This window comes from Copidosoma floridanum, unplaced genomic scaffold, assembly GCF_036245765.1.
Source record: "Copidosoma floridanum isolate Cflo_tuat_1 unplaced genomic scaffold, Cflo_Japanese_pri ptg000030l, whole genome shotgun sequence".
Classification (NCBI taxonomy): domain Eukaryota; kingdom Metazoa; phylum Arthropoda; class Insecta; order Hymenoptera; family Encyrtidae; genus Copidosoma; species Copidosoma floridanum.
This window is the reverse complement of record NW_028321907.1, coordinates 13,432,526-13,457,316: the sequence shown is the minus strand read 5'-3', so window position 1 is coordinate 13,457,316 and position 24,791 is coordinate 13,432,526. Positions and strand designations below refer to the sequence as shown.

Here is a 24,791-nt window from a genome sequence, read left to right as displayed (position 1 = left end):
GTTCAATCGATGGTATTGATTTAATATTTGGACAGTCATGATGACACACGAAAAAAGGTATCATACAAGCGCTATTCATCTTAAGTCGAGCTTTTGTCCAGAAACCATCTATTCATCGTTTGTATTTAAGTTGAACATAATAACAGATCAATGGATAAGTTGAATAATATCGACACGATTCTTCGCGGAATAACTAAAGAAGAATGCGTATGTGAATTAATTTGTTGCGGGCAACTGAGCACACGTTGGAAATAAAAAATTCCAGAGACACCTTCTGCGAAAGACACGTAATTTATCTCTTCGATTGCACAGCTACAACTTGACGCTTTTTGTGATAGATAAGGTGTACAGTGCATTGTAAATGGATTGTGCAGCCGTAGTAAAGTTTTTATAGAACACAGCAAAACACCATTCTATGTATGACGACAAAAACTACGAAATTATCAATAATGTTAAATAAAAACTGGGACTTTAAAAATTGATAGAATCGACGAATCAAAAATCTATAGTAAAAATTCGTCGGTGAATCAAACGTCTTGTAAACAATGTCAAATGTTCAATTGTTGCTAAGATTAAAATTTAAAAATAAATTCACACAGCTGGACTGATTTTACCAAACTGAAACTTGCATTTGTTCAAATAATCCGGCTGTAGAGAAGTTTCAAGATTTAAAAATCGTAGATGTAATTCATAAGCTTCTCTATGAGGGACAACAATGAATCATCGGAAGTAAAAAAAAGTCTTGGTGATCATAAAGGACTCTCAAGTTGCAAAATCGTGTAACCCGCCCATGGTACAAAACCACCTATAATAATACATTTCAACCAATAAATAAGAAAGGATTTGGGGGAGTGAGGAGAAAAGAAAAGGAAAAAAAAATGAAACAAAAAACATCCAACCCTAAATATTACTGCGAAACAGATTTACACCTCGACAAGCGTATTGTACGGCAAAGTCTCGCTCTCCTCATATACAAATACCCACACTCCCGCAGCCGAGAGAGAGAGAGAAAGTAGGAGGTCCCCGACACCCACACGTATATTTTAGTCGAGTAGAGCGCGTAGTTTTCTGCGGAGACGTTAACGTTATTTATGGGCTCGTTTATCACGCCCGCGCGTCCTCCCTACAGCCATCCGCCCCTCCCGGGGGCAAGTGCCACCTCCTCGTCTGGCCCCCTCGGCCCCTGGAGCGGTGAAATACAAGCGACGCGGCGCCTGCTTCCCCGATGCCAAGAGATGACTCTGCGATGCCACCAAGGATGTATCTATAGGAAATTCGATGTATCAGCAAGATCGATACCGATTTCGTGGAGCCTTGATGATGAGAGTTTGGCCGAAGCGATGGTATCAAGGGGTATCCGATGGCTATCGGAAATTTTGTTTTACGAATCCAATGATTTTCTTCCACTGGATGTGTGCCCTTTTTCTTTGGAACGAAAAAAATAGAAGATCGGTATTCAGTAGATACGAGCACTTCTCAGCCACGTGCCGATATTTAAACCGGGCCATACAGTTGTTCAACGCAGCCTCGTCGACAAAGTACTTAATTCCCCCCCCCTAATCCCATCATCTTCCGGACCTATCCATCATTCCGGGGACCGATCGTTTTTCTTTTCCTGCAAACAGGTGTATGTAGCTCTTGCACAAAGAATGAGGCATCAAGGCCAGCGAAACCGCGCGCAGAGCAAATCGACGCCAAAGAATCTTGGAGTGATAAAAAAAAGGGGGACATCCAAAAACGGCACGCGAGACGCTCCTCGGGGCGAGCATTCATCAAGTAGATTTAATTCGCAGGCACGACGCTCTTCTTTTTTTCCATTCGCTCGCGCGTAGCGATTTGCAATCTCTCTGTGTGTTCTTGGGAGCAAAAAAAAAAAGGAAGCAGAGGCACGCTGCGTTATCGCTGTGGGTACAAGTGCAGTCACTCCTTCCGTTTTTCATCCACTGAAAACAGGTGACGAGATGACGACAAGATGTTAACTTGTTACAGTTCATGCGCTGCCCAACAACTGGTGATGATAAAACTACAAAGTCCCCATTGGACGAGATAAAGAGAACCACGCGCTGCATCGTCCCATCGAACGGCGTCGACGGATCATCATTTAAAGAGAGGCGATCAATCGAGCGTACGCGCAGAGATACAACATCGACAACGGTGGTGGAACTTTATTACAGATGAAAAGCGGGGCATAGCCGTACGGGTTGGGCTTTGATCATTGCTGAGCGCCTCAATCATCAAAGGCCCTCGTCGTTTCCGTTCGACGGGGCAATGCATCACCGCGATCGTCACCCATCAAACGGCAATGCGCGCGCTTTAAAGATATTCCAGGCTCGCGCAATCATCCCCGGCAGGGAGATCCGTCAGGCGCGTGAGCCGCGAGTCGAGCGTTTTCACTCTGCTGCGCGGAGATGGAGAACAGACGCGAAAGCCGAGAACAACAGCATCGGGGGAGGAGAGCCAAAGATGAATAATTGGAGAAAACAGCGACGGTACAAAGGGAGTGCGGAGCAATATCCGCGCCTCGGGCTAATGGGCGAGTGCACCGTACATCCGGGCCGCTGGTGTATACACATTGTGGTCGGTGCAGTGGCAGCCTTTACTTTTGTCGAGCACTCTCTTTGACGACTAGTCCCTTGATTTGCGAGTGCCCGTGTGATAAAGGAGCTGCTGCTTTTGTTACCGTCGAAGCGCTATCCGTGTTTTACTTGCAGCAATTTCGCCTGTTTGGGATGACAACTTCTTTGATGAACGAGAGCCGAGTCTTTGGGATCTTAATTTTGTCCTCCTCGCTTTGCGTCGATGAAGACGAGGATACCCGTTGTATACCTTGACTTTGCGAAATCCAATTCTTTCGAAACTCCAAATTACAACCAGTTCCTCAGATCAAGACACATACCATGACATACAGTATAGGAATCACAAAGTGTAAAGTACATCACTTCTTTCCCAATTCACCGACCGAAAGACATACAAGAATCGGGGAAACCCCGGTGGCGAGAGATGTGGAAAATAGAGAAAAGCGCTCGCCTCCGCCATGGCAGAGGAATGTACACGCGCATCAGCTGGATGGAAAGCTTTGCACGAAAGTAAACTGGTCAGCAGAGGATATGTAGGTCCTGGTGTCCAAGCGGCGACTGACCGAGATAAAGCAGAAAAAGAGGGAGAGAAGAAGGCAGTCCAGCGCCTGAATCGTCCACGCGGGGTAGGTGTACGTACAAGTCCATTTGTCGTCCGGTGCCTTCCGCAACAAAACTACTACTCCTCTTCCGTTTCCTTTTTCTCATGTAGGTATCTCTACTCTAGTGTTCTTTAATGTTCCCTCCTCTTCTTCTCCTCCTCGTAGACGTGTCGAGGCGTTGCAGCTCTTGAATAATGGCTCTTTTCTTCTTCATCTTTTCATCTTTGAAAATCTGTGTGCAGGATTCACCAAATGCCAGGATGCCTACGGTAGCTAAACGGACCGAGTAGTTACTGCGTTTGTGTTTTTCGTGCCTGCGAATCGGGCAGGTATGTGTACCAGTTTCGTCAACGAAAGATAAACAAATAAATCTATAGCAATATTTGTTTGATGAATACAACCTTCAATCCAACACGTACTCTGTACTTTTATCCTATAATATAATTGTATACAACAGAAAGCTCAAACTACGATGGTCCGCGACTTCCTTCAAGATTATGGATAGTTCCAGCCGATCGGCAGTGCATCCATATGTACAGAGGATAAAAAAAACCTATCGGCAACTGTTTTCGTTTAAGTGTGGGTCCGCATCCCTCAAGTTCACAATGTAAATCAAACAGCAACCCAGGGGGGTGAGCGTTTGAGGATCCACCGCCGATCGGCAAATAGACGAGAGAGAGAGAGAGAGAGAGAGAGATAACATCGGCACTTGACTGCGCAAAGAAATCGGCCGCGGGATCAGGATCTAATATAAATCGAAGCAACTGACGGCTCCTTGTGTTACCTATTGTAACTCTGACCGCGTGCCGAAAAAGGCCCTCCAGAGACTCCCCGCGCCGGTCGGAACAGCGGAAGAAGAGGGCAAGCCGATGACGGAGGGAAGCGAGAAGGAGGAATCCAACCGATCGAGGAGAGTTGCGAGAGAAATCACGGGGTACGAAAAAGACCAAAAAAGAGGGGGACGGAACGAGGTGGGCCCGCCAGAGCGGGACGCGCAACTGGATTTATATCCCCGGGCAGGCCCGTTTGAAGTGCGCCGCGCCAGCCAACCACCCGAGAAAGCAAGCAGACGCGTAGTACACACATAACTAACACACGTTGCGTTACCGTATTATGTGCTTGCACATATATACGGACGTTATAAAGACAAACTGTGCCCGCGGCGACAACGAACTCTCTTTGGCTCTGTACCTGCAGCGTCTCCCTCTTCGCGTGTGCCATAACTCTTTTGCCTCCTCTCGGCTCGCGGGTACACACACTTATACCTCCGCGCGTTATTCCTTTACGATTATAGCCGCTCTCGCTCTGGCCGTCCCGTCCGCGTCTGGGGTAATAAAGATGGTTCTGCTTATAGGCACGTTATACCTCCTGCGGTAAGTATACATGTCTCTATACCTATACGGCCCATACAGCGCCATGCAGAGACCGGGACTACAGCGTCTACGGGAGTACGTGTAATGGTATGTATACGGACGGGAGGCGGAGTCGAGCTGCCTTCCGTGGGCAGGACTAACGCAAATGACTTGGCAAGATGGCGTAGCGCCTGCCTTCCCTTTCTCTCCTCCTCCTCTTAGCACGTTCACCACCACCTCTCTTATTCTACCTACACACTTCTTTCTCTTCTTTCGAGCTCTCTATAACTTGTACTCTAGTAGGGTGCGCCTCCTCCCTGTCTTTATCTGATTTGCAGGTATACAGGCATTACCTATCAGAACAGAAATCCATTTGAAATTTGGGACCAGTAACCGGGAAAGACCGGTTGAAACTAGGTGTTGGTAATGTTGGAGTTACCTGAGACATGACCTACTTGCCTTAAAATCATATAATTTAAGACCCAGTACAACCTTCCTCCACGATTGAATTGAAAATTTTCGATTTACAGATATTTTGGTCAGAGTTTACCGATTTAAAGTGATAAGCTTAAAATTGTATATTAGTCAAAGTACAAATCTTATAAACTGATTCTTAAAACATACGTAATAGGAGTGAGGTGAGTTTTAATAAAAATCCATTAAATTCTTTTAAAACGTAGTATTTTTTCTCAATTAGTATTTTCAATATCTTCAGGCCGCAGGCACAATTACGCAAGTACATGAGAGAATTATGTTTTCGGTTTACTTATCAACAAAAAGCAATCTGAAAATTAAAAAACTGAGTCAATTAAATAAAAAAAACAGAACAGAACCAGTAATTTTTATGAGGTCACTGGAAAAATATTCAATTGATACATCTATGCTTACATTCTTCTCGAGAAAGTAAGTACTGGTTAACGACGATTCCTTTAAACAATCAAAATACATCTGTGTAATAGTGTAGTAACGGACCGCGTCGTTGTAAGCCACAGTATTAAACTGTTAATTATTCATTAAATTATTAAGTCTGTGAAAAATTCAAGTCATCTTCTCTTTGACCATTTCGAACGCGCGTTTTTCAAGCTGAACGAAAATTTCTTTGTCCAATCGCATGTTTTAATAGACACTCTGAAAAAAATGTGAAACAGCGCGAGATCCGAGTTTAACTCTCGACGAGGCGCATTCCAGTGTCGGTAGAACAAGAAAGAGTGAAAAAATACGGCAGGTAGTCTCCGTGATACACGAATTGTGTCCGATTCTCTCTGACCGCAATAAAGCAGCTGTAGCAGAGTGGAGTCTTCTCCAAAAACACACAAAAGAAAAGAAGACCGGGAAGAAAGAAAGACGACGAAGAAGCGCCGCGACGGCTGTAAAACCGCGATGGAAAAAAAAGGGGACAAGAAGAGAGATCCCAGGTAAGCAGGAGGGTACAATCGAAATTCCCCAAGGCGCGCTGATACATAAAAAAGGAGCAGCAATGGTGGAGAGATCGGCAAGCAAAAAGGAGCCGCGCGCACGGTAGTCGCGCGATCGCGCCGTCGATATTTCGGTCAGGCGCACTCCCTGCCTCCTCTTCGTCTTCGTCTCCCTCAACATCTTCTCTGTCTATATACACACACTTCCCTTTTCTTTCTCGTTAAAGTCTACGGCTAAAACAGTAGCCGTGGGCTACACAGTGGCGGTGGTCTTTTTCGCTATACATTCGTCAAGTTGCTGATGCTACGAGAGCCTCGAGACGGCGAATCCCATTGTGCCGGGTGGAGTGCACGCACGCGCGCGTCGTCGTCAGTCGGCATTCTTTCTTCCATCTCCCCTTGCATACTGGAGAGGAAGGGCTGATTCAGGCGAGTCTCTCTTCGTAATTCAAATGTTTCCAGGTTCCTCCAGCTCCTCCACCTGCCTACACGAGTTGTTGTTACTGATGCAAAAGCTGCAGCAGTACAGTAGCAACTCTCGCGCGCCGAGACAAGTCCTCTTTCTGACTACATAATACTGTTGCTACAGAGCGGAGGAGCTCCTCATTCTTGCCTTGCATGCAAATAAATACATCCCCGCGGTACACGGAAGCGGACTGGCCATTTAAATTGCGTTAACACGCCACTTGATGGCTATCATGTGACTCTCTTTCCTTTTTTTCGTTTCATCTTCTGTTTCTGTCTTCCTGATTAGCTGTGGAATGTCCGCGTCTGACAAACTTGAATGCGTAACCGTACGTGACAGCAAGCTGATATTTTTTGATTGGTACCCTTCTAAAATTAAAAAATTGAGATGTATGATGCATGTTTTTTTTTAGACAATGAGAAATTGAACTTAATTTTAACTTATGCATTACATTTGAGAACTATGTATACCCACTCGACATTGAAGTTTTTAAAATGGTTGAACAGTTTCAACATCACGCCTGAAATATACTTCGTGGATTCCGAGTCCCAGAGTTTTCTTGATTGGGCACGAGACTGTCAGGCCATGAAATAAATAAATGATATCAATATTCAAGAAAAATTTATGAGTATCATGACCAGGAAATGAAAAAACAACTTTACATGCAATACACTACATAGGTAAGTCTTTAAAGATGACTTACCTTGTATTTTTTCTTAGAGGAATTTGGAGTGTGTGACTAGATTGTGAGAAAGACTATCGATAACAGATGGTGATTTTTTTATGCAAAAACTTAAAAACTGATCAACATTCATTTAAGAATACAACAGTAGAGTATCTTGAAAGAAAAATTAGCTAATAGCAATCTAAAGAAATACGTATAGTTATATACAATTAAATTACTTCTAAGCAAGTAATAGTTGATTAGAGCCAGTGCTATAAAAATAGCCAAAATAAGGCATAGGGTATGTTACACGGCATGGCTTAATCTAGTAAATTTGTACACAATGGGGACATGTAAAATAAAAGTTGTTACAACTTCACGCATAATTGGAGCAAGTGCAGAAGTATAAAATAGAATCATTTATTTCGTAAAAACTAAATATTATAGCATAAGAATTAAATTGTAGTATTCAAATAAGTCAAATGCATTCATCTTCAAAAATATCAATCACTCACTATAATATGAAATTTAGATAACATTCACTAGACTCTTAAGTAATGATTACTAAGGCATGATTCCGATTTCTGTGGCGCCTGATATTACTGTCTTTTACTATCTATATATAGCTTAGCGCCACAGAAATCAGAATCATCCCACATCACTCATAAAATTGTTAACAAGACACTAACCTTTTTAGGTGCTTTTATAGTGATTCTGGCTGATTTAGCTTCTACAATTCATATGTGACCCAGGTGTTGCAAGCTCTGATGACATGGTTAGTTTGTGAAAGACTCCACTAGCTGAACTTCTATCGACATAAGGCTGCAGCTATCTCAGCACCCATAATCATGTGTCTGGAACAGTAAAAAGTTATATAAGAATCAAGCATTAACATGGTTAAGAACTTTTAGTGTATTAAAGCATGAAAATTTGAAATATATTGGTATAAAAGTACTACAAGTTGAGCTCATTTGGATCAATTTCGTATTATTCGCAGGGACATCAATATTTGAAGCACGATGCCAAACTTTACTTGACCAAAGGTCAACAACGAAAGTTTTGTCAAAGGAGAAATTTCCTTTTTCAAAGAATCCAATGTCAACAAATTCAACAATTACTCACCACACTGATGTATAAATCCAGATTAAATGAGAGATGAAAATGCAAAACTAAACCTTGGAATCGGCATGTACTAAAACCATATTTGTTTTCAACAAGAGAGAAAACTCAAGGTTATCATTGAAGAATAATGAGAGAGACCTTCATAATGTATTCAAACAAACCATGATTGGATTTAAACGTTCTGTTCAAGACGATCACATAAACGACAAAAGTCTAATGACATGCCATCTCTTTCGTGCTTTTAAGTGATTGTACTACGTTTATCCTTATACCTGCAAACATCCCCCAAGCATCGTATTCTTTTCGCAATCTCCTAACCCAAAAAACACTACATAAATGATTAGTAAGCATAATTATAAACGATGAAAATGCCGAGTCTGTTGAAGAGAACACAATTGAAATAAAAACTAGCCGCTATACTTTTAGGGCTGCCCTTTAAGCACCCTATTTATCCCTGTATATAACTTGCCCGCGCATTCACTGTAGGGATGAATTCGAAGCGTTACCGTTCACTTTAAGGACTGTAAACCGAGCTAATACAGGATCTTGAATCCTAATCCGTTGGCTTTTATGATTTTTGAACTAAGCTATAAGTACTCAAGTATACTACATGCCTTAATGCCTACATACTCACACACAAAGTAGCTTTGAAAGTCTCAGCACAGGTCGCCGCTTATCATAAAATTATCAAAAGTAAAGAAAAACTGCAACGTATGCTATTCGTATATGACTACTCACGAAGCTGGACTCAAAAGCTGCTGGAGCCGGCTACGCAAACGCGACAACAAAGGCGAGACGACGATTTTCCAAGTACGTTACAAAAACTACAAGACCATTAGAACAAAATGCAAACATAACCTTTATACTCAGTGAGGAAATCGTAGTATCACCTAACTTGTACTTAGCGGCAGCTTGACAGCGGCACGAAATGCGCCCGCGATGTCGAACGCGACTCCAAAATGGCCGCCGACCCGTTTAGCCTTTGTCGATTCATCATCTCCTTTGTACTTATTCCTCACCTCCACCGACCTGCCCATCGCCAATTTCGTCCTCCAAGTGTCCTCTAACCTCCAGTGGATGCTGTACACCACGTCCTAACACAAGCACCATGTTTTAATCAACAATCACGAAAACGCACTTATCACTCCCGATCCGCCCGAAAGTCCAGCGCCGACTAATCGCCGCGAAGCCCCCTCATCTCCCTCCCCGCGATTCGAAGCCGAACGTCCGTTGAGTTTGAACTCACCTCTAACATTCTATCGATGATTGTAAAAAAACTAATTGTTGGATTTGAAAAATAAAAAGTGCATCGTCTTTCTCGTTTAAAGGCGGACCTTTTTATTACAATTGTAATGTAGAAGTCAAGATTTTTGGTGCAAAAATTAAAATTAAAATTTTCAGTTTTTTCACGATTTTTAAGCTTATACAGCATCTTGAATTCTATTCCGTTGGCTTTTACGATTTTTGAACTAAGTATTTAAGTACACTACATGCCTTAATGCCTACATACTCACACACAAAGCAGCTTTGAAGATCTCAGCACAGGACGCCGCTTATCATAAAGTTATCAAAAGTAAAGAAAAACTGCAACGTATGCTATACGTATATGACTACTCACGAAGCTGGACTCAAAAGCTGCTGGAGCCGGCTACGCAAACGCGACGACAAAGGCGAGACGACGATTTTCCAAGTACGTTACAAAAACTACAAGACCATTAGAACAAAATGCAAACATAACCTTTATACTCAGTGAGGAAATCGTAGTCTCACCTAACTTGTATTTAGCGGCAGCTCGACAGCGGCACGAAATGCGCCCGCGAAGTCGAACGCGACTCCAAAATGGCCGCCGACCCGTTTGGCCTTTGTCGATTCATCATCCCCTTTGTACTTATTCCTCACCTCCACTGACCTGCCCATCGCCAATTTCGTCCTCCAAGTGTCCTCTAACCTCCAGTGGATGCTGTACACCACGTCCTAACACAAGCACCATGTTTTAATCAACAATCACGAAAACGCACTTATCACTCCCGATCCGCCCGAAAGTCCAGCGCCGACTAATCGCCGCGAAGCCCCCTCATCACCCTCCCCTCGATTCGAAGCCGAACGTCCGTTGAGTTTGAACTCACCCCTAACATTCTATCGATGATTGTAAAAAAACTAATTGTTGGATTTGAAAAATAAAAAGTGCATCGTCTTTCTCATTCATAGACGGAACTTTTTATTATAATTATAATGTAAAAGTCAAGATTTCTAGTGCCTGGATGAAAATTAAAATTTTCAGTTTTTTCACGACTCTTTAGACGTTCGATTGGAGAAAGGAAAAAATCACTAGCTAAATACTTTGTAAATACGATGTTGTCAAGCGTTTATTATGCAGTTTTTTGCTGTAATTTCTTAGCTTAGGTCTGCAGCTATGCTATTCGGACACACTGAGGACCTGGGGACGTCCAGGGTTTCTCGGAGATGACGTCCAGGAGTCGTGAAAAAAATTTAATTTTTTTATTCCTCCGACGTTACGGAGATGGTAATTTCATGTGTTTTAGGCGTAATTTTATTTTTTTGGACACAATGAGCTAGCAAATACTGATATCAACTATTTGTACGAACACTAGCACGGTTCACATTTAATAGCTTCGTAAATTTTAGGTGTACTGAGAGACCGCTATTTCGGCGTTTTAGAGTAATTTAAGTTGATAATTTTAAGATGTACTCTCTTTAGCACTATACTGATGAATTTTGGGAGATACAAACAAGTAGGAAGTCCTTAGGACCTCAGGATCATTTGCAGGGTACAGCTATCAGAAATTATTATTAATATGTCTTTAAACTAAGCCATGCAATAGATCATAAGGAATAAACCACGTTCAACTTTTTATCTACTATAGTATTTTTCGCGCGATTATACCAGACTTGAAAGGAACACCTTGAAACTTTTACTTTATTTGAACAAGTTATTCTTCCAACCTTATTGCTCAATACTTAGCTCCAGAGGGAGAGAGAGAGAGAAAAATAAGGGGGATAATGACAAGTTGTCTGTAATCCAGTAATGTAACTATTGTTATTTTTATTTTTCCTCAACTTGTTCGATTTAATCAAAGTTCAAAAGAGCCAGAAATACATGAGGAAAGCCATTGCAAAGGTGTACTATGTTACTATTGTGATGCCTTAATTAATCTCTTAATTACTGATAATATTACTGGTTGGATAATATTGAATTTTTGATATCTTGTACAATTGTTGGCACTTAGTAGTCTGATTTAAAATTTTTCTTGTCACACTCAAACTTTGATGGGCCAAGCTAATTATTTAATTAACTAACAATTTTCTTTATCTTACCAAATCATTAATGCAACTAGAATAAGTAACACTTATAGTGAAAATAAGATGAGAGATATACATTTTATCTCAGCATTTGTACAGCAGGGCCAATACTTGTACAAAATTATGAAGTCATACTAATACAAGCAAATGAGTAACAGAGTCACTTCTACATATTGTTTAACCTTTTTTTTTGTTTTTTCAAAAAAAAATTTCAAATTTCCAGTATCTTAAAAGATCATTGTGCTTGGTATTATTAAACTTGTTAATATGTAAAAAAAAATTACTAGGCAGTTACCAGATAAAAAATGTGAGACAGATTTTCGCAACAAATATCTTTGAAACCATATATTTTAAGTTTTTTAAAGGAAAAAAAGTGAATCATAGTTATAAACATTACTAACAATCGCTGAACATAAGAATCTAGATACTGTGCGATTTCAGCCAACATACATTTTCTCCTCCAGTACGCTGTTTAGTATCAATTAAACCACTAATGCACAATTAACTCGTAAAACTCATCAACAATGCGTTAATAGCTAAATCCACAGTTTGATTAGCTAATAATACCAATTATTGCATGTTAGCTGAGGTACAATACATTTTACTATCAGTGTTATAAAAATGACGTATCTTAGTGTCACATAAATAAAATTAACGGCTATACATTATTAAAAAAAGTTTACAAAGTTTCCTGCTTACTATAACTGTCGTTTCAAATTTACGTATGTACACACGATTCATAAACAGTTAGATAAAAAGATGACTGGTCCATTAAACAGTTAAATGATTACGGATTTCGTTTTCTAAGTTTTCAAAATGTTCAACAAAATTCACAGCTCTGAAGGAGAATATTGTACCTTATTAAATGTTTACAATTAAAAGTCACTTTAAAAAAGTCTGCCTTACATTTATTACAATGTGAACTATCTCGCACTTATTATAGACTGTTCACACTAAACAGAGCCTGGTAATTTCTAATTAAGGCTGTGATCAGTGCTACCAAAATATCTTTACTATCTTAGCATAACAGTAACGCAGTATCGCTTCATGGCAAGCTCCTCTTTGATAATTTCTTAGCGTGCCTTTGATGTGAAAAAAACATAGATAAATACCAAGGCTTGGGTTTGCTGAATGGTAGTTCTGAATTATTCGTGGTACTTTAAACTCTTTATATTCCAGTCATTTTCTATCAATCGAAATTTTCAAACCTGTAAGTTCAAGAAATGTGTAAAATCACTTCCTGAAACTCAATCTCATGAGTTATTTGCCACACCGAAGTCAATAAGCTGACTTTAAAGCAATGCATACGCCGATGAAACACTTATTCCGCAAGTTTAAGTTACAAGGCCAGGCCAAGCTGCAAGGCCTGAATAATGAGCGGTTACACGAACTGAGAAGTTGTTACTTAGCTGCAAGCTTTGCTGTAGGAGATTACGGAAGAATGAAACACAAAAGAGAGACGATTTCGAAATTTCCTAGAAAAAACGTTAAATGTTTAGCCCAGAATTTCCTACAATATTCACAAACAATTTGGATACTCACATGATACTTAAACTACTATATAATGTCCTACTTTTATAAAAAACTTCCAAATAACTATCAACAACTGGTTGTAAAAAATTTACACACTTACGGAAAATCATGAACAAAATACGTTGAACTCGTTGCGAGTATCATACCTTATTGGACACAACTCATGTTGGAATGTGACAGCTACTTGACCAGGTCTTCGGTGCAGACATCAGTTTGTGGATTAATTGATTTATGCACATTCTCATTTGCGCTTTAGTTCTTGGCATATTAGTTGTTTGATCCAAGATACATGAATCTAAAAAAATATAAAATTACAAGTTAATGTATGCAAATGATGAGTTATGAACTTAAACTAACACACTGAAACTAACTTTCATCTTAAAATTTATTGGTGAATGAAGTGATCTGTGGATATCCTTGCTTCTGCAACACTTTAGCACTGGAAATCAGATATCTAGAAGAAACAGGGAATACAAAGTCAGAAATCTGAATGTTTAAATACTTACAATATAATCAAAAATATAAAATTTTGTATATATATATATAAACTGCTAAAAGGATGTATTAGGTAAACAGTGTAGTATTAAACTAAATAATCCATTAAGGGTCACAACAAATCATTCTTTTAAATAGTTTAAAAAAAAAAAAAAACAAGAAATGGGTTAATTCCAAAAACAATTCTCTTTATCTAGCATGCATTAGATTCGTTCACCTTACAATCCAGGGACGGTCGGGGACGGTGTGAGCGAGTCGGAGACGAAAGTGAACAAGTGCTCTTCTCCGATCGTCCGCGATCGTCCCTGACCGTACGCGATGCGCAGTTGTACACGTTAGGTTAGATTAATGCAAAAAGTAAACAAACTTGTTTGTATTTGCACTTCTTTATTTACAAACTATTGTTTACATACAGCATTAATCTAACCTAACGTGTACAACTGCGCATCGCGTACGGTCAGGGACGATCAGGGACGATCGGAGAAGAGCACTTGTTCACTTTCGTCTCCGACTCGCTCACACCGTCCCCGACCGTCCCTGGATTGTAAGGTGAACGAATCTATTACTGGAAAATTACACTTGGTGCATGATACATCCAAGTGTATTTAAATGAATCTAATTGATTGAGATTTAGTCACTTATTAGTGTCCTTAAAGTTTAAAAAACAAAAGTAATAACTTAACTGGCCCTGAAGATAAATAATAAAACTTATTCGTCAGAGAAGCAGTTTCCTTACTAACTGTACCCTTTCAGTAAAACTTCGCCTTCAGTAACCCGATTAGAAAAAGTCTACGGCCCGCCGGAGACTACCATACGGGCCGTAGACGGTACGCCGGACATAATACTCCTGGCCCGTGTAACGCGTGTGATCAGGTGCGTGTACGGACAGTAAGTGGTCCGTACAGTATATATAGCCATGAAGGTGAACAAAAATAAGCGGTTAAATTTATGCTAAACACTATGTCTTGCAAATAAGGCACGACCAATCTACAAGATACCAGAACAAAAAGTGTTATTTGAATAATAGAATTCAATTTTAATATCTTTCCGTTATCATATGTACGTGAGTATTTGTATCAATATGATAACTTTGAATTAAAACTAACAAACGCTTTTTTATCCATTTTAAAACGTTTTTTGATATGAAGTGTCTTCATAACAATACTATAGGTAAAATTAGTCATTAAAAAAAGTGCATTTTTAGAAAATCTACAATGGATGATAGAATAAATAAACGTATGAATAGACATTTATTACACATGAGATGTGTTAGAAAAAGAAATAAAGAAACAGGTAATTATAATGAAAATAGTGAAACGGTTTTAACTAATAAAATTCATGTGATGGAGGATAATATTAAAAGTAATTTAGAAGATAAACAAATTATTGAAAATGAACAAAGTGAATGCATACAAGAAATAGATGGTGATAATGAAAGTTCTAGTGAAAAAGATTATGATCATAAATATAGGTTTGAGACATGTAGCAGTGAAAGTGAATCTGATGTTGAAAGTGGCATTAAAATTAATTTGGAATGCAAGCAATCGATTGCACAAATTTTAAAAGATTATGCGAAAAATTGTAAGCCTCCAAACGGTCATATTGATTATTTATTAAAAAAATTTTAATTAATTGACAATACTTTACCATTATCACACAAAATATTATTCAAAGAAAATCTGATTAAAAAATATTAAGTTGAAAAATTTGATCTCAGTGATGCTAGTGACAATTCAAAGATAGCTTACTTTGGAAGATTACTTTAAATAATTAAAAGAAAAAACAATAATGCATGCAATTTACTCTGTCTGCTAGTCATTTTCAGTACACAGCTTCACGGGTAGTACACGGGCAGTCCATGGGAGCCATAACATACGGCAGCCGTGTACTGTCCGTACACGTACCTGATCACACGCGGTAAACAGGCCGTACATGGCCCGCTAGTTGGACCGTACACGGGGCCTCCGGCACCGTGAGTGGGCCGTACATGCCGCGTGGATTCATTTCTAATCGGGAATATGTGATAATTATAGATCAAACGAACTTACCTGTAAGTGAAGTTCGATCGTAATTATACGATGAACCTCGTTCTCAAGATCACAATGTAGTACCCCTGTTGCCCACTAGATGTCACAACTTTAGAGCCTAAATAACAGAAAAGAAAAGTGGGAGAGGTCTTCCTCTCCCTTCTCGTAATGCGTGTCGCGGATCTCATTACTTTAGAGTGTTTACAACCAGTTAAAATTGCCTGACAAAGGGTTGGGTAAATAAACAATGAATTGAATTGTTATTATTATTATTATTTATTTTTTTTTTTTTTGGGGGGGACTGTGATCTCTTCGAACGAGGTTCATCGTATAATTACGATCAAACTTCACTTACAGGTAAGTTCGTTTGATCTATAATTATACTTCCCTCACCTCGTTCTCAAGATCACAATGTAGATGTTTAGAGCGAGCAATTTTAACGTTAATGCAATTCTTTATTGTACGAAAAATACAAACATTTTTTTACATTAAATACGGTAAATATAGTTGGTATAAATATAAAGTCATTTCTTATAATTTTTTGTCACTCCTAGCGCAAAATCACTATTTTTCGGTATAATCGGTCTGTTGTAAAATTTAGCAAATACTTGAGAGGTATTAGACCAACCTGCCGTTCGTCTGATCACGTCTAGATTGACACCTGCTTTCAATGCTGCTGACGATGCGGCGTGTCTTGTAGAATGTCCCGAGAATATCGATGTATCAATACCGCTTTTATTTAGTATATTTTTAATCCATCTACTTATAGTTTGCGAAGAGACAGGGCCATGGGGCTTTCTTGTCGAAATAAATAAGAAATCCGTCTCGCGTCTTAAATCTTTAGTCACCTTTAAATAATGTTCTAGTAACGAAGCTATGCAAAGACTAGGTTCTTCCAAGAATTTTGGCAAGACTAGGATGGGCTGAAAACGACCTGGGCCCGATGACTTCACTCTCTCATCAATCCTTATCTCGTAACCGTCTATCGTTTTAGAGATCATTGAAATCTTTATTTTTGATAAAGTTTGTGCCCCGTGAGCCGTACTTAAAGCTAGAAGAGTAGCGAACTTAAATGTAACTGAGTCTAAAGGGATTAGTGGTCTCAAATAATCCAACACGATTGATACGTCCCACGTGTGGGAGTACTTTGGTTTTGCTGGGCGTAATGCAAAAACGCCTCTAAAGAACCTATTCACCAGAGGATCTTTGCCCAAGTCAGTACGGGAAACCAGCGAGATGGCTGATCTCATGGTATTCAATATGCTATATGATGCTCCTTTATGAAATTGATTAGATAAGAAACTTAACAAACTAGAGTTTCTCACGTTAACTATATCCCACTTATATTCTAAACAGAACTGTGACCATGCTTTAAGTGCCGAGCTGTATTGTTTTATCGTTGAGTCCGCTAATGATGCTAACAGAACTTCCACTGATTCTTTTGGAGCGCCTTTTCTCAGGAAGGCTTCCCTGATAAACGGCCTGCAATCAAACGCAGATGTTTTGCTTGCGGATGAGGCTTGTTCCTGAAAGGAGACAACAAAAGATTAGGGGCCGGGCCCAAAATTAACTTCTCATCCTTAAGTAATTTTGTAAAGAGAGGAAACCAAGGCTGATTAGGCCAGTAGGGTACAATCACGATACCCTCGGCTTTTTCGAGTTTGATTTTTGATAAAGTTTTGAGAATCATGGAGAAAGGGGGGAAAGCGTAGAAGTTAAGGGAAGTCCAGTTGGTTGTGAAGGCATCAATTAGAGTTGCATCCGGTTCAGGCCAATGAGAAAAGAAGACTTCACACTTTTTGTTTAAGGCACTTGCAAAAAGGTCAACCTCTGGGGAGCCTAGCGAACCTGTAACGTACTCATAAACCGATTCATCCAGCTTCCACTTTGTGTCCACATTCACCATCCTTGACAACTTATCAGCCTCTGAGTTCTCCGATGAGGAAATGAAGGCAGCAAAAAGAAAAACGCCTCTTTGTTCGGCCCAAGACCAGATTTCTTTTGCCAGACCATTGTACTTATGAAACCTGACACCTCCCATCCTATTTACGTAAGCTATAGCTGTCGTGTTATCTATTCTAAGGAGAATTTGGCAGTTTCTCAAACTTGCCGCCAAGTGCTTTAAAGCTAGACCGACTGCCAACAATTCTTTGTAATTAATATGAAAATGGATTTCATCCGTACTCCACCTGCCATGAATATTTGAGGAGCCATTCGTAGTTCCCCAACCTGAGTCGGATGCATCCGAGTAAATGGTCATCTCAAAATCAAATGATTTGAATCTATTGAAGGAGTCCGGGAGACGATCTCTCCACCAGCGAAGATCCACTCTAACCGACTCAGAGATTTGTATTCGTTTTGAAAAATCTTGATTATTCCTATGCAAGGCTAAAATTTTTTCTCTTTCGAATGACTTTAAATGGGCAAAACCATAATCCACAGCTGGGGCTGCTGCCACTAAACTGCCAATCAAGGCTGCAAACTCCTTAATGCTGCATGATTTCGCAACCAACATTTTTTCCACCAGTTTCGACAGTTTATCCTTTTTCTCCGCTGGAAGTTCTAACACATACCTCTTCGAGTCAATAATAAATCCTAAAAATGTACACCTCACCGAAGGATAGAGTGAACTTTTAGTCCAAACGATGACGAACCCTAAGAATTGTAATAGTCTTATCGTTGTGAAAACGTTGCTCTGGCAACTCTGCGCGCTGTTAGCCACAATTAAGATATCGTCCAAATATATTACAGACAGAAAACCCTTTTCGCGTAAATAGCCAATGACTGGCTTGAGTAATTTTGTAAATATGAACGGGGCTATATTGAGGCCAAAAGGTAAACACGTGAATTCAAAAAATTGATTATTCCAGAAAAATCTCAAATATTTTCTATTAGACCTGTGGATAGAAACTGAGAAGAAGGCGTCTTCTAAATCTACCTTGCATAAATATGAATTCCTAGAAACGAGGCGCGACGCCGTCCTTGTGTCTTCCAACTTAAAATGATTCGCGCTAATAAACCTATTTAACCCTTTCAAATTTTAGACGAAACGAAAACAACCATTTGGTTTGGGTACCAAAAAATAACTAGACACGAACTGCCCTTCTACTCGCTGACATGATCCAACCACACCTCTTTCAATTAGAGAATTAATAGCGTCCTGCACGTTGATTTTTTCCCTGGGAGAAAAAGAGGGGATAGGGAATTTAATCTGTTGATCGAAATCTTCAACTTCCAACTTAAGGCCCAAGACACAGGATAATACGAAACTGTCAGCCGTGATTGTCCTCCAATTATCATAAAATTTTGCTAATCTGCCAGCCATAGTACCTACGTTTAGAACTTGCGGAACGGATTGCCGTCCCCACTGCCTCTTGATTGAAAACGTGCTCTCCGGTTGAACGGCTGGTTCCGTGGTTGACCTCGGAACGTCAACCGGGATCTGTCCCCCTGTTGGTAAGGATTCTGTTGACGGCCCAACGTAGGGGGGGGGGGGGAACGCTCTTCCTCGTTGGCCGGTTGAGTTTAACGCCTGCCGTTGCGACAGTGGCTGCCGAGCAGATTTCGAGGCACTGAAAAAAGACTTGGTAATTCTATCCAAGTTTTGTGCTTCTTTATAACCTTCTCGCCCAATTTTTCGCCAAATAGCCATTTGTCTGATTTAGTGTCATCGAGCACTGCTCGTGTATCCCTGTCAAGGCCAGATAATATAAAGGCCCTTCGAGACTTATTCTGGCTGAAAACCATGTCTGCCAGGAGCTTGCCGGCATCAGAGAGCTTTTGGATGCAGTCGAGCTATAATATAAACAATTTTATCTTTAAGTGTGCATTCTTCTTTAGGAAAGAAAAATAAAAAAATTTTTTAAAATAAAAAAGAGACGAACACCATAGGATAAGAAAGGAATGGAGAGAAAAAATAATAAGTAGAAGAAGAAAAGGAAACACTAACTTTATCAATGCTCTCGTTCTCTCTTATCAGGTCTGACGTGACGGCGCCAATAGCCTGCAAGGCGGCTAAGGCTGATTGTTTGCCTTTGTAACATCATTGCGTCTCTGTTCTTAGCGTTGCTCTGCAATTTTGAGGCTAATTCAGGGTTAAGCAGGGGTGCTTGCATACCCTCTGGGTAGCCATATTTTTCGACCAATTCATCACTCGTTTGTTTCTCACAGCCTTTTTCCATCCAATATAACCAGCGAGATAACAATGAAGGGACTAATTTTACCGGGATCGCCTTGGATGCCCGTGGATCTACTCCCAAAATTTCCAAAACTTCCTCGCTAATCTCGTCTTTCGAGCAAGATTTGTCCGAGAGGTTGTCCTTTCCGTCATTTTCTAAATTAACAGAATTCGCATTTTATGTCTGAGAGAAAAACAAAGAGGTCATATAAACGGCATGCGCGCGTCCGACCTTGAATGCGCTCATGCGAGCTGGCTGACGCAACCTGTTTGTACAGGCATATAGGTCAATTCTCAGAATCTATAATGGTGACACAAATCAAGTGTCTCGCTGTGTATTTTTTTTTTTTTTTTTTTTGTGTCTCTGAATACACGCGAGACTAACAACTGTTTGTCCCAAACTAATAACCAAATTAACTCACCTTTATTCTCTTCCGATTTCTCCGTTGAGGCCTCGTCTCCTGAAGAATCTCCAGACTTGTAGTCTTTCTCAAGGGAGCTACCTTCCAACGAAAAACCTTCTCCAGGGTCGTCGTCCTCGACTACACTATATGGCCGTCCGGACAAAAATTCCTCTCTCTCTAGCGTCAACTTCCTTTGCTTCCGTGCCGCCTTCTCGTCAAGCTCCTCCATCTTTCTTTTACTCATATTGCGACACTTAACAAAACATGTGACACCCAGCGCACAACGAAAAGGAATGAGATCCGCGACACGCATTACGAGAAGGGAGAGGAAGACCTCTCCCACTTTTCTTTTCTGTTATTTAGGTGTGGGGACCCTCACTACCACATGGTCACTACTGCTCTCCGTCTTTCTCCAACCATCCGCTAGGGGTCCAACCATTGAAGTTAACCTACTCGCAAGTGCCCGGATTTTCATGTTGGTTAATATATAAGGGCGTTTAAGATTGAGCTAGGGTACCCCCACCGATATAGGTGTCTAAGGCAGGGAGCACGTCATCAGCCTTACTGATGAGTCCTGGCGTGCTCCCGGGACGAAACATCAAATAATCTTTTCTCTCTTATCATGGCATCACTTGATCGCCATATTGGTGACCCCGTAAAAAAAAAATTTGAACATGCGCAACCGGCGTCGTAACTGGAAGGGAAGTGTGTGTGGGGACCCTCACTACCACATGGTCACTACTGCTCTCCGTCTTTCTCCAACCATCCGCTAGGGGTCCAACCATTGAAGTTAACCTACTCGCAAGTGCCCGGATTTTCATGTTGGTTAATATATAAGGGCGTTTAAGATTGAGCTAGGGTATCTCCACCGATATAGGTGTCTAAGGCAGGGAGCATGTCATCAGCCTTACTGATGAGTCCTGGCGTGCTCCCGGGACGAAACATCAAATAATCTTTTCTCTCTTATCATAGCATCACTTGATCGCCATATAGGCTCTAAAGTTGTGACATCTAGTGGGAAACAGGGGTACTACATTGTGATCTTGAGAAACGAGGTGAGGGAAGTATAATTTTGAAGCATATCTACTTACGAAAAGTAAAGGCAAATTTACTTACCACAATCGCAATCCACACACTGATCATCGCCGCTTGTTCTTCACTTGGTTTACGGAAACATAGAAGATTAGAAAACGCGCACTCGATCTACATATATGTGGCGGCACCCGCTGGCCAAAACAAAAATTCGGCTTCGCGCCGAAAGCAGCAGCTTGTTCCGCGAGCGCTGTACGCAGTTGCGTGAGCATAGAAGAGACGCACTGTGGTGCGCAGGCCCACTCTCGACCCGACCAGCGTCGACTGCGGCACGCGCCCATCCGCTGCGATCGACCAACTAACAATTTACCTTTTTGTTGTCTTAATCTTTGTACGTAATAAAGTGTACTTTCACACGGCACGACTTTTCCTTGTGCGCCCCAGCCTCTACCTCCGCCATCCTTGAGCACCGGGGAAAGGCTCGCCTCGTGACATTCCCCAAAGTGGCGATCCTGCCAGGATTGGTTTTTCTTTTTTTTTGCAACGAGGTAAGAAGTGCGGTGACAAGTGAGAAGCGTGATGGTGCTATTTACTAACAGCGAGAAAGAGTGAGAAGTTCGCGTGCAAGATCCGGCCGCCGAGTTCGCACCCGAGCCCGCTGCCGCCCGTGGTGCAGGCCGGCGATCCTAACTCGAGAGCCTCGGCCGCGAGAGGTGACGCGCGCGCACTCAGACATTTTTGCTTGACAAGGTGCTCGGACCTCGGCCCCTGGGACCACGGTTCCCTGTGAGTGCACGAGAGCCACGTGGCGAGTGACATAACCTCAAGCACGGTTATCGTGCTGTCTCTCTCTATCTCGCGTACACGAATGTGGTGCCTGTGGCGGGGGCGTGCGAAGCACCAGACCTAACCAACACGCACGTGGCCGGTGTGGGTGTCTCGGCCCACGCCAACCTGGACGACTCCGACGAAGAGACCACCGAGCGCGAGCGGCGATACGAGCGTCGCCAGCAGCAGAGAGAGGAAAGGCAACTACGCCGAGACCTGCTAGCCGTACAGGAGCTACTGCAAACATCTCAGGACGCCGCGACCCTGCCGACGACCCCACAGCAGGACGCGACTACATCGACGGCCACGGCTCAGCAGCTGGCTGTAACGACGTCAGAGCAGCAGCCGAGTCCCGCAGTGCCCACGCAGGAGATCCCGCGGCCCGCCGTATCATTGAACAGCAACGTCATGACGACGCCAAGGCTACAGTTGCCCCGGTTTTGGGCAAAATCACCAGCCGCGTGGTTCGTACAGGTGGAAGCCGCGTTCGAGACGCATGACGTCACCACCGACCGGGCCAAATACCTGGCCGTCGTCACGGCCTTGGAGGGTCCAGCTGTCTCCGAGCTGAGTGACGTGCTGACCGACCCGCCAACGACGGACCAATACAAGCACCTGAAATCAGCCATCCTGTCGCGGTTTGCTGATTCCTCTGACGCCCAGCTACGCAAGCTGTTTGGTGGGCTCCAGCTGGCCGACTTGAAGCCATCCCAGCTCCTGCGCCAGATGAAGAGCCTCGCTGGAAATAAGGTCCCTGAGGAAATCATGAAGATTAGGTGGTTTGATCTTCTTCCCCCACAGATCACCTGCATGCTACGCATCATGAAGGCAGCCTCTCTCGACGAGCTCAGCGCCATGGCCGACGACTTGCTGGAGACCCTCCCGGGCGTCCACTCCGTCGGCAACCCCACGGCGCCAGCCCCTTCGGCGAACCCAGCTGACACTTCCCAAGGCGCAGTTGCAGCCGTAGGAGGCAGCCTCGCCCAGGAGTTGGCCGAGATGAGAAAGCTGCTGACCCAGCTGGTCGTCAATCAACAGCAGCAGCAGCAGCACAACAGAGGCCGTTCCAGGTCTCGAGGCAGAGGGGCACGCGGCCGGTCACAGACACCGTCCGACCATCCGGATTGGTGTTGGATTCACCAGAAATTCGGCGGAGACGCTCGAGGTTGTCGCCCGCCCTGCTCCTACTCCTCGACGTCGGGAAACCGATAACCCCCCCTCCGGCTCAGGCGGCGGAGGTGGGCGACAACGGGCCCACAGAAAACCGCCTCCACGTCTACGACCGAGAGTCCCGGACACGCTTCCTGGTTGACTCCGGTTCCGTCATATCAATACTGCCCAGGCACCTCGTTAAGGACCGAGAGTTGCATCGCCAACCGCTGACGCTGACAGCTGCCAACGCGTCGCCGATTGCCACCTATGGCAACCTAACCCTGGCGCTCAACCTTGGCATTCGACGCCCATCGAGGTGGGACTTCATCGTGGCCGACACACAAGTTGCCATCATCGGTGCCGACTTCCTCGCTCATCACGGCTACCTGGTAGACGTCAAGCGGAAGCGGCTCGTCGACCCTACCACGAACCTCTTCACGCACGGTTCGCTGGTACCGGCAGCTGTCCACAGCGTATCAGTGGTTACCGCTCCAGTGCAAACACCTCCCGGAGATCTTGGTAAACGCTACGCAGACCTCTTCGCCGAGTTCGCAGACATCTGCTCCCCTGAGGCCACCGCAGCAGCCCTCCCCGACCTACCTGTATCACACATGATACATACTGCAGGTCCGCCAATCTCCGAACGACCACGTCGACTACTGGGGCCACGTCTGCAGGCGGCCAAGGAGGAAATCGGACGCCTCCTCGAACAGGGCATTGTCCGTCCGTCGTCCAGCCAGTGGGCGAGCCCGATACACCTCGTCGAAAAGGCCAGCGGGGGCTGGAGAGTCACCGGAGACTACCGACGCCTGAACGCCTGCACAACTCCGGACCACTACCCCCTGCCCATCATCGACGACTTGCTACAAGAGGCAACGGGTAACGTCTTTTCAGTCATAGACCTGAGAAAGGCGTTCTACCAAATCCCGATCAGCAAGGAGGACATTCCAAAGACGGCCATCACGACTCCATTCGGACTCTACGAGTTTACGAGGTCCTCCATGGGTCAACGCAACGCCGCTCAATCGCTCCAGCGCACGATGGACCACGTTCTGCGTGATCTTCCCTTCGCTAGGTGCTATCTGGATGACATTTTTGTGGCCTCTGAGAACCACGAGCAGCATCTCCAACACCTACGGCAGCTCTTCGACGTCCTGCGCAAGGCGAAGCTGCGCATCAATCCACAGAAGTGCATCCTGGGGCAGTCACAGATCGACTACCTAGGCTACACAGTCTCAGCCGATGGGGTCCGCCCTCCAGCGCACAAGGTCCAAGATATCCAAGCCTTCCCAAGGCCGGAAAACTCCTCCGAGCTCCGACGGTTCTTGGGTATGGTAAACTTTTACAGACGCTGTATACCAGGAGCGGCCCACGTTATGGCTCCGCTCAACGACCTGCTGAGGGACCTCCCGCCCAAGCGCAAGAAGGCTCCGCTCTCCTGGCCAGCTGAAGCAGCCACTGCCTTCGAGGACTGCAAGGACGCCCTCACAAAAGCAGCCACGACCACGTTCCTTAGACAGGACGCCCCGATCGCTCTGAGGACCGACGCCTCCGACACGGCGATTGGCGCAGCCCTGGAGCAGGAGTACCCACATGGTACCTGGAGACCACTGGGTTTCTTCTCC

General features: G+C 43.1%; 1 protein-coding gene and 1 long non-coding RNA gene across 5 annotated transcripts; one reads left to right on the top strand and one right to left on the bottom strand.

Moving 5' to 3' along the window:
- Positions 1-5,401: 5,401 nt before the first annotated feature.
- LOC149373488 (uncharacterized) lies at positions 5,402-13,497 on the bottom strand. 4 transcript variants are annotated; one of them, XR_016293347.1, is made up of 5 exons: positions 13,423-13,497; positions 13,198-13,346; positions 7,765-7,929; positions 6,863-6,986; positions 5,402-6,779 (listed from the first exon to the last, which is right to left on the bottom strand). It is a non-coding gene; the product is annotated as an uncharacterized LOC149373488 (long non-coding RNA). The 4 variants fall into 4 exon arrangements; XR_016293349.1 differs by lacking the exons at positions 13,198-13,346; positions 13,423-13,497 and adding an exon at positions 9,712-10,234; XR_016293346.1 differs by lacking the exons at positions 13,198-13,346; positions 13,423-13,497 and adding an exon at positions 9,088-9,354.
- Positions 13,498-20,828: 7,331 nt separating this feature from the next.
- Positions 20,829-24,504, top strand: LOC149373487 (uncharacterized). Its single transcript, XM_089596492.1, has 5 exons — positions 20,829-20,859; positions 21,786-21,899; positions 22,085-23,074; positions 23,158-24,355; positions 24,435-24,504. The coding sequence occupies exons 1-5, from the start codon at positions 20,829-20,831 to the stop codon at positions 24,502-24,504; spliced, it is 2,403 nt and encodes an 800-aa protein (XP_089452618.1).
- Positions 24,505-24,791: the final 287 nt, after the last annotated feature.

Bases quoted from the DNA above. Each gene is read 5' to 3' on its own strand.
- LOC149373487 (XM_089596492.1), top strand. From the start codon at position 20,829: ATGCGCAACCGGCGTCGTAACTGGAAGGGAA. The intron at 21,900-22,084 runs GTGACGCGCGCG...GGGCGTGCGAAG, and splicing joins GAGAGCCTCGGCCGCGAGAG to CACCAGACCTAACCAACACG. The intron at 23,075-23,157 runs GCCGTTCCAGGT...TGGATTCACCAG, and splicing joins GCAGCAGCAGCACAACAGAG to AAATTCGGCGGAGACGCTCG.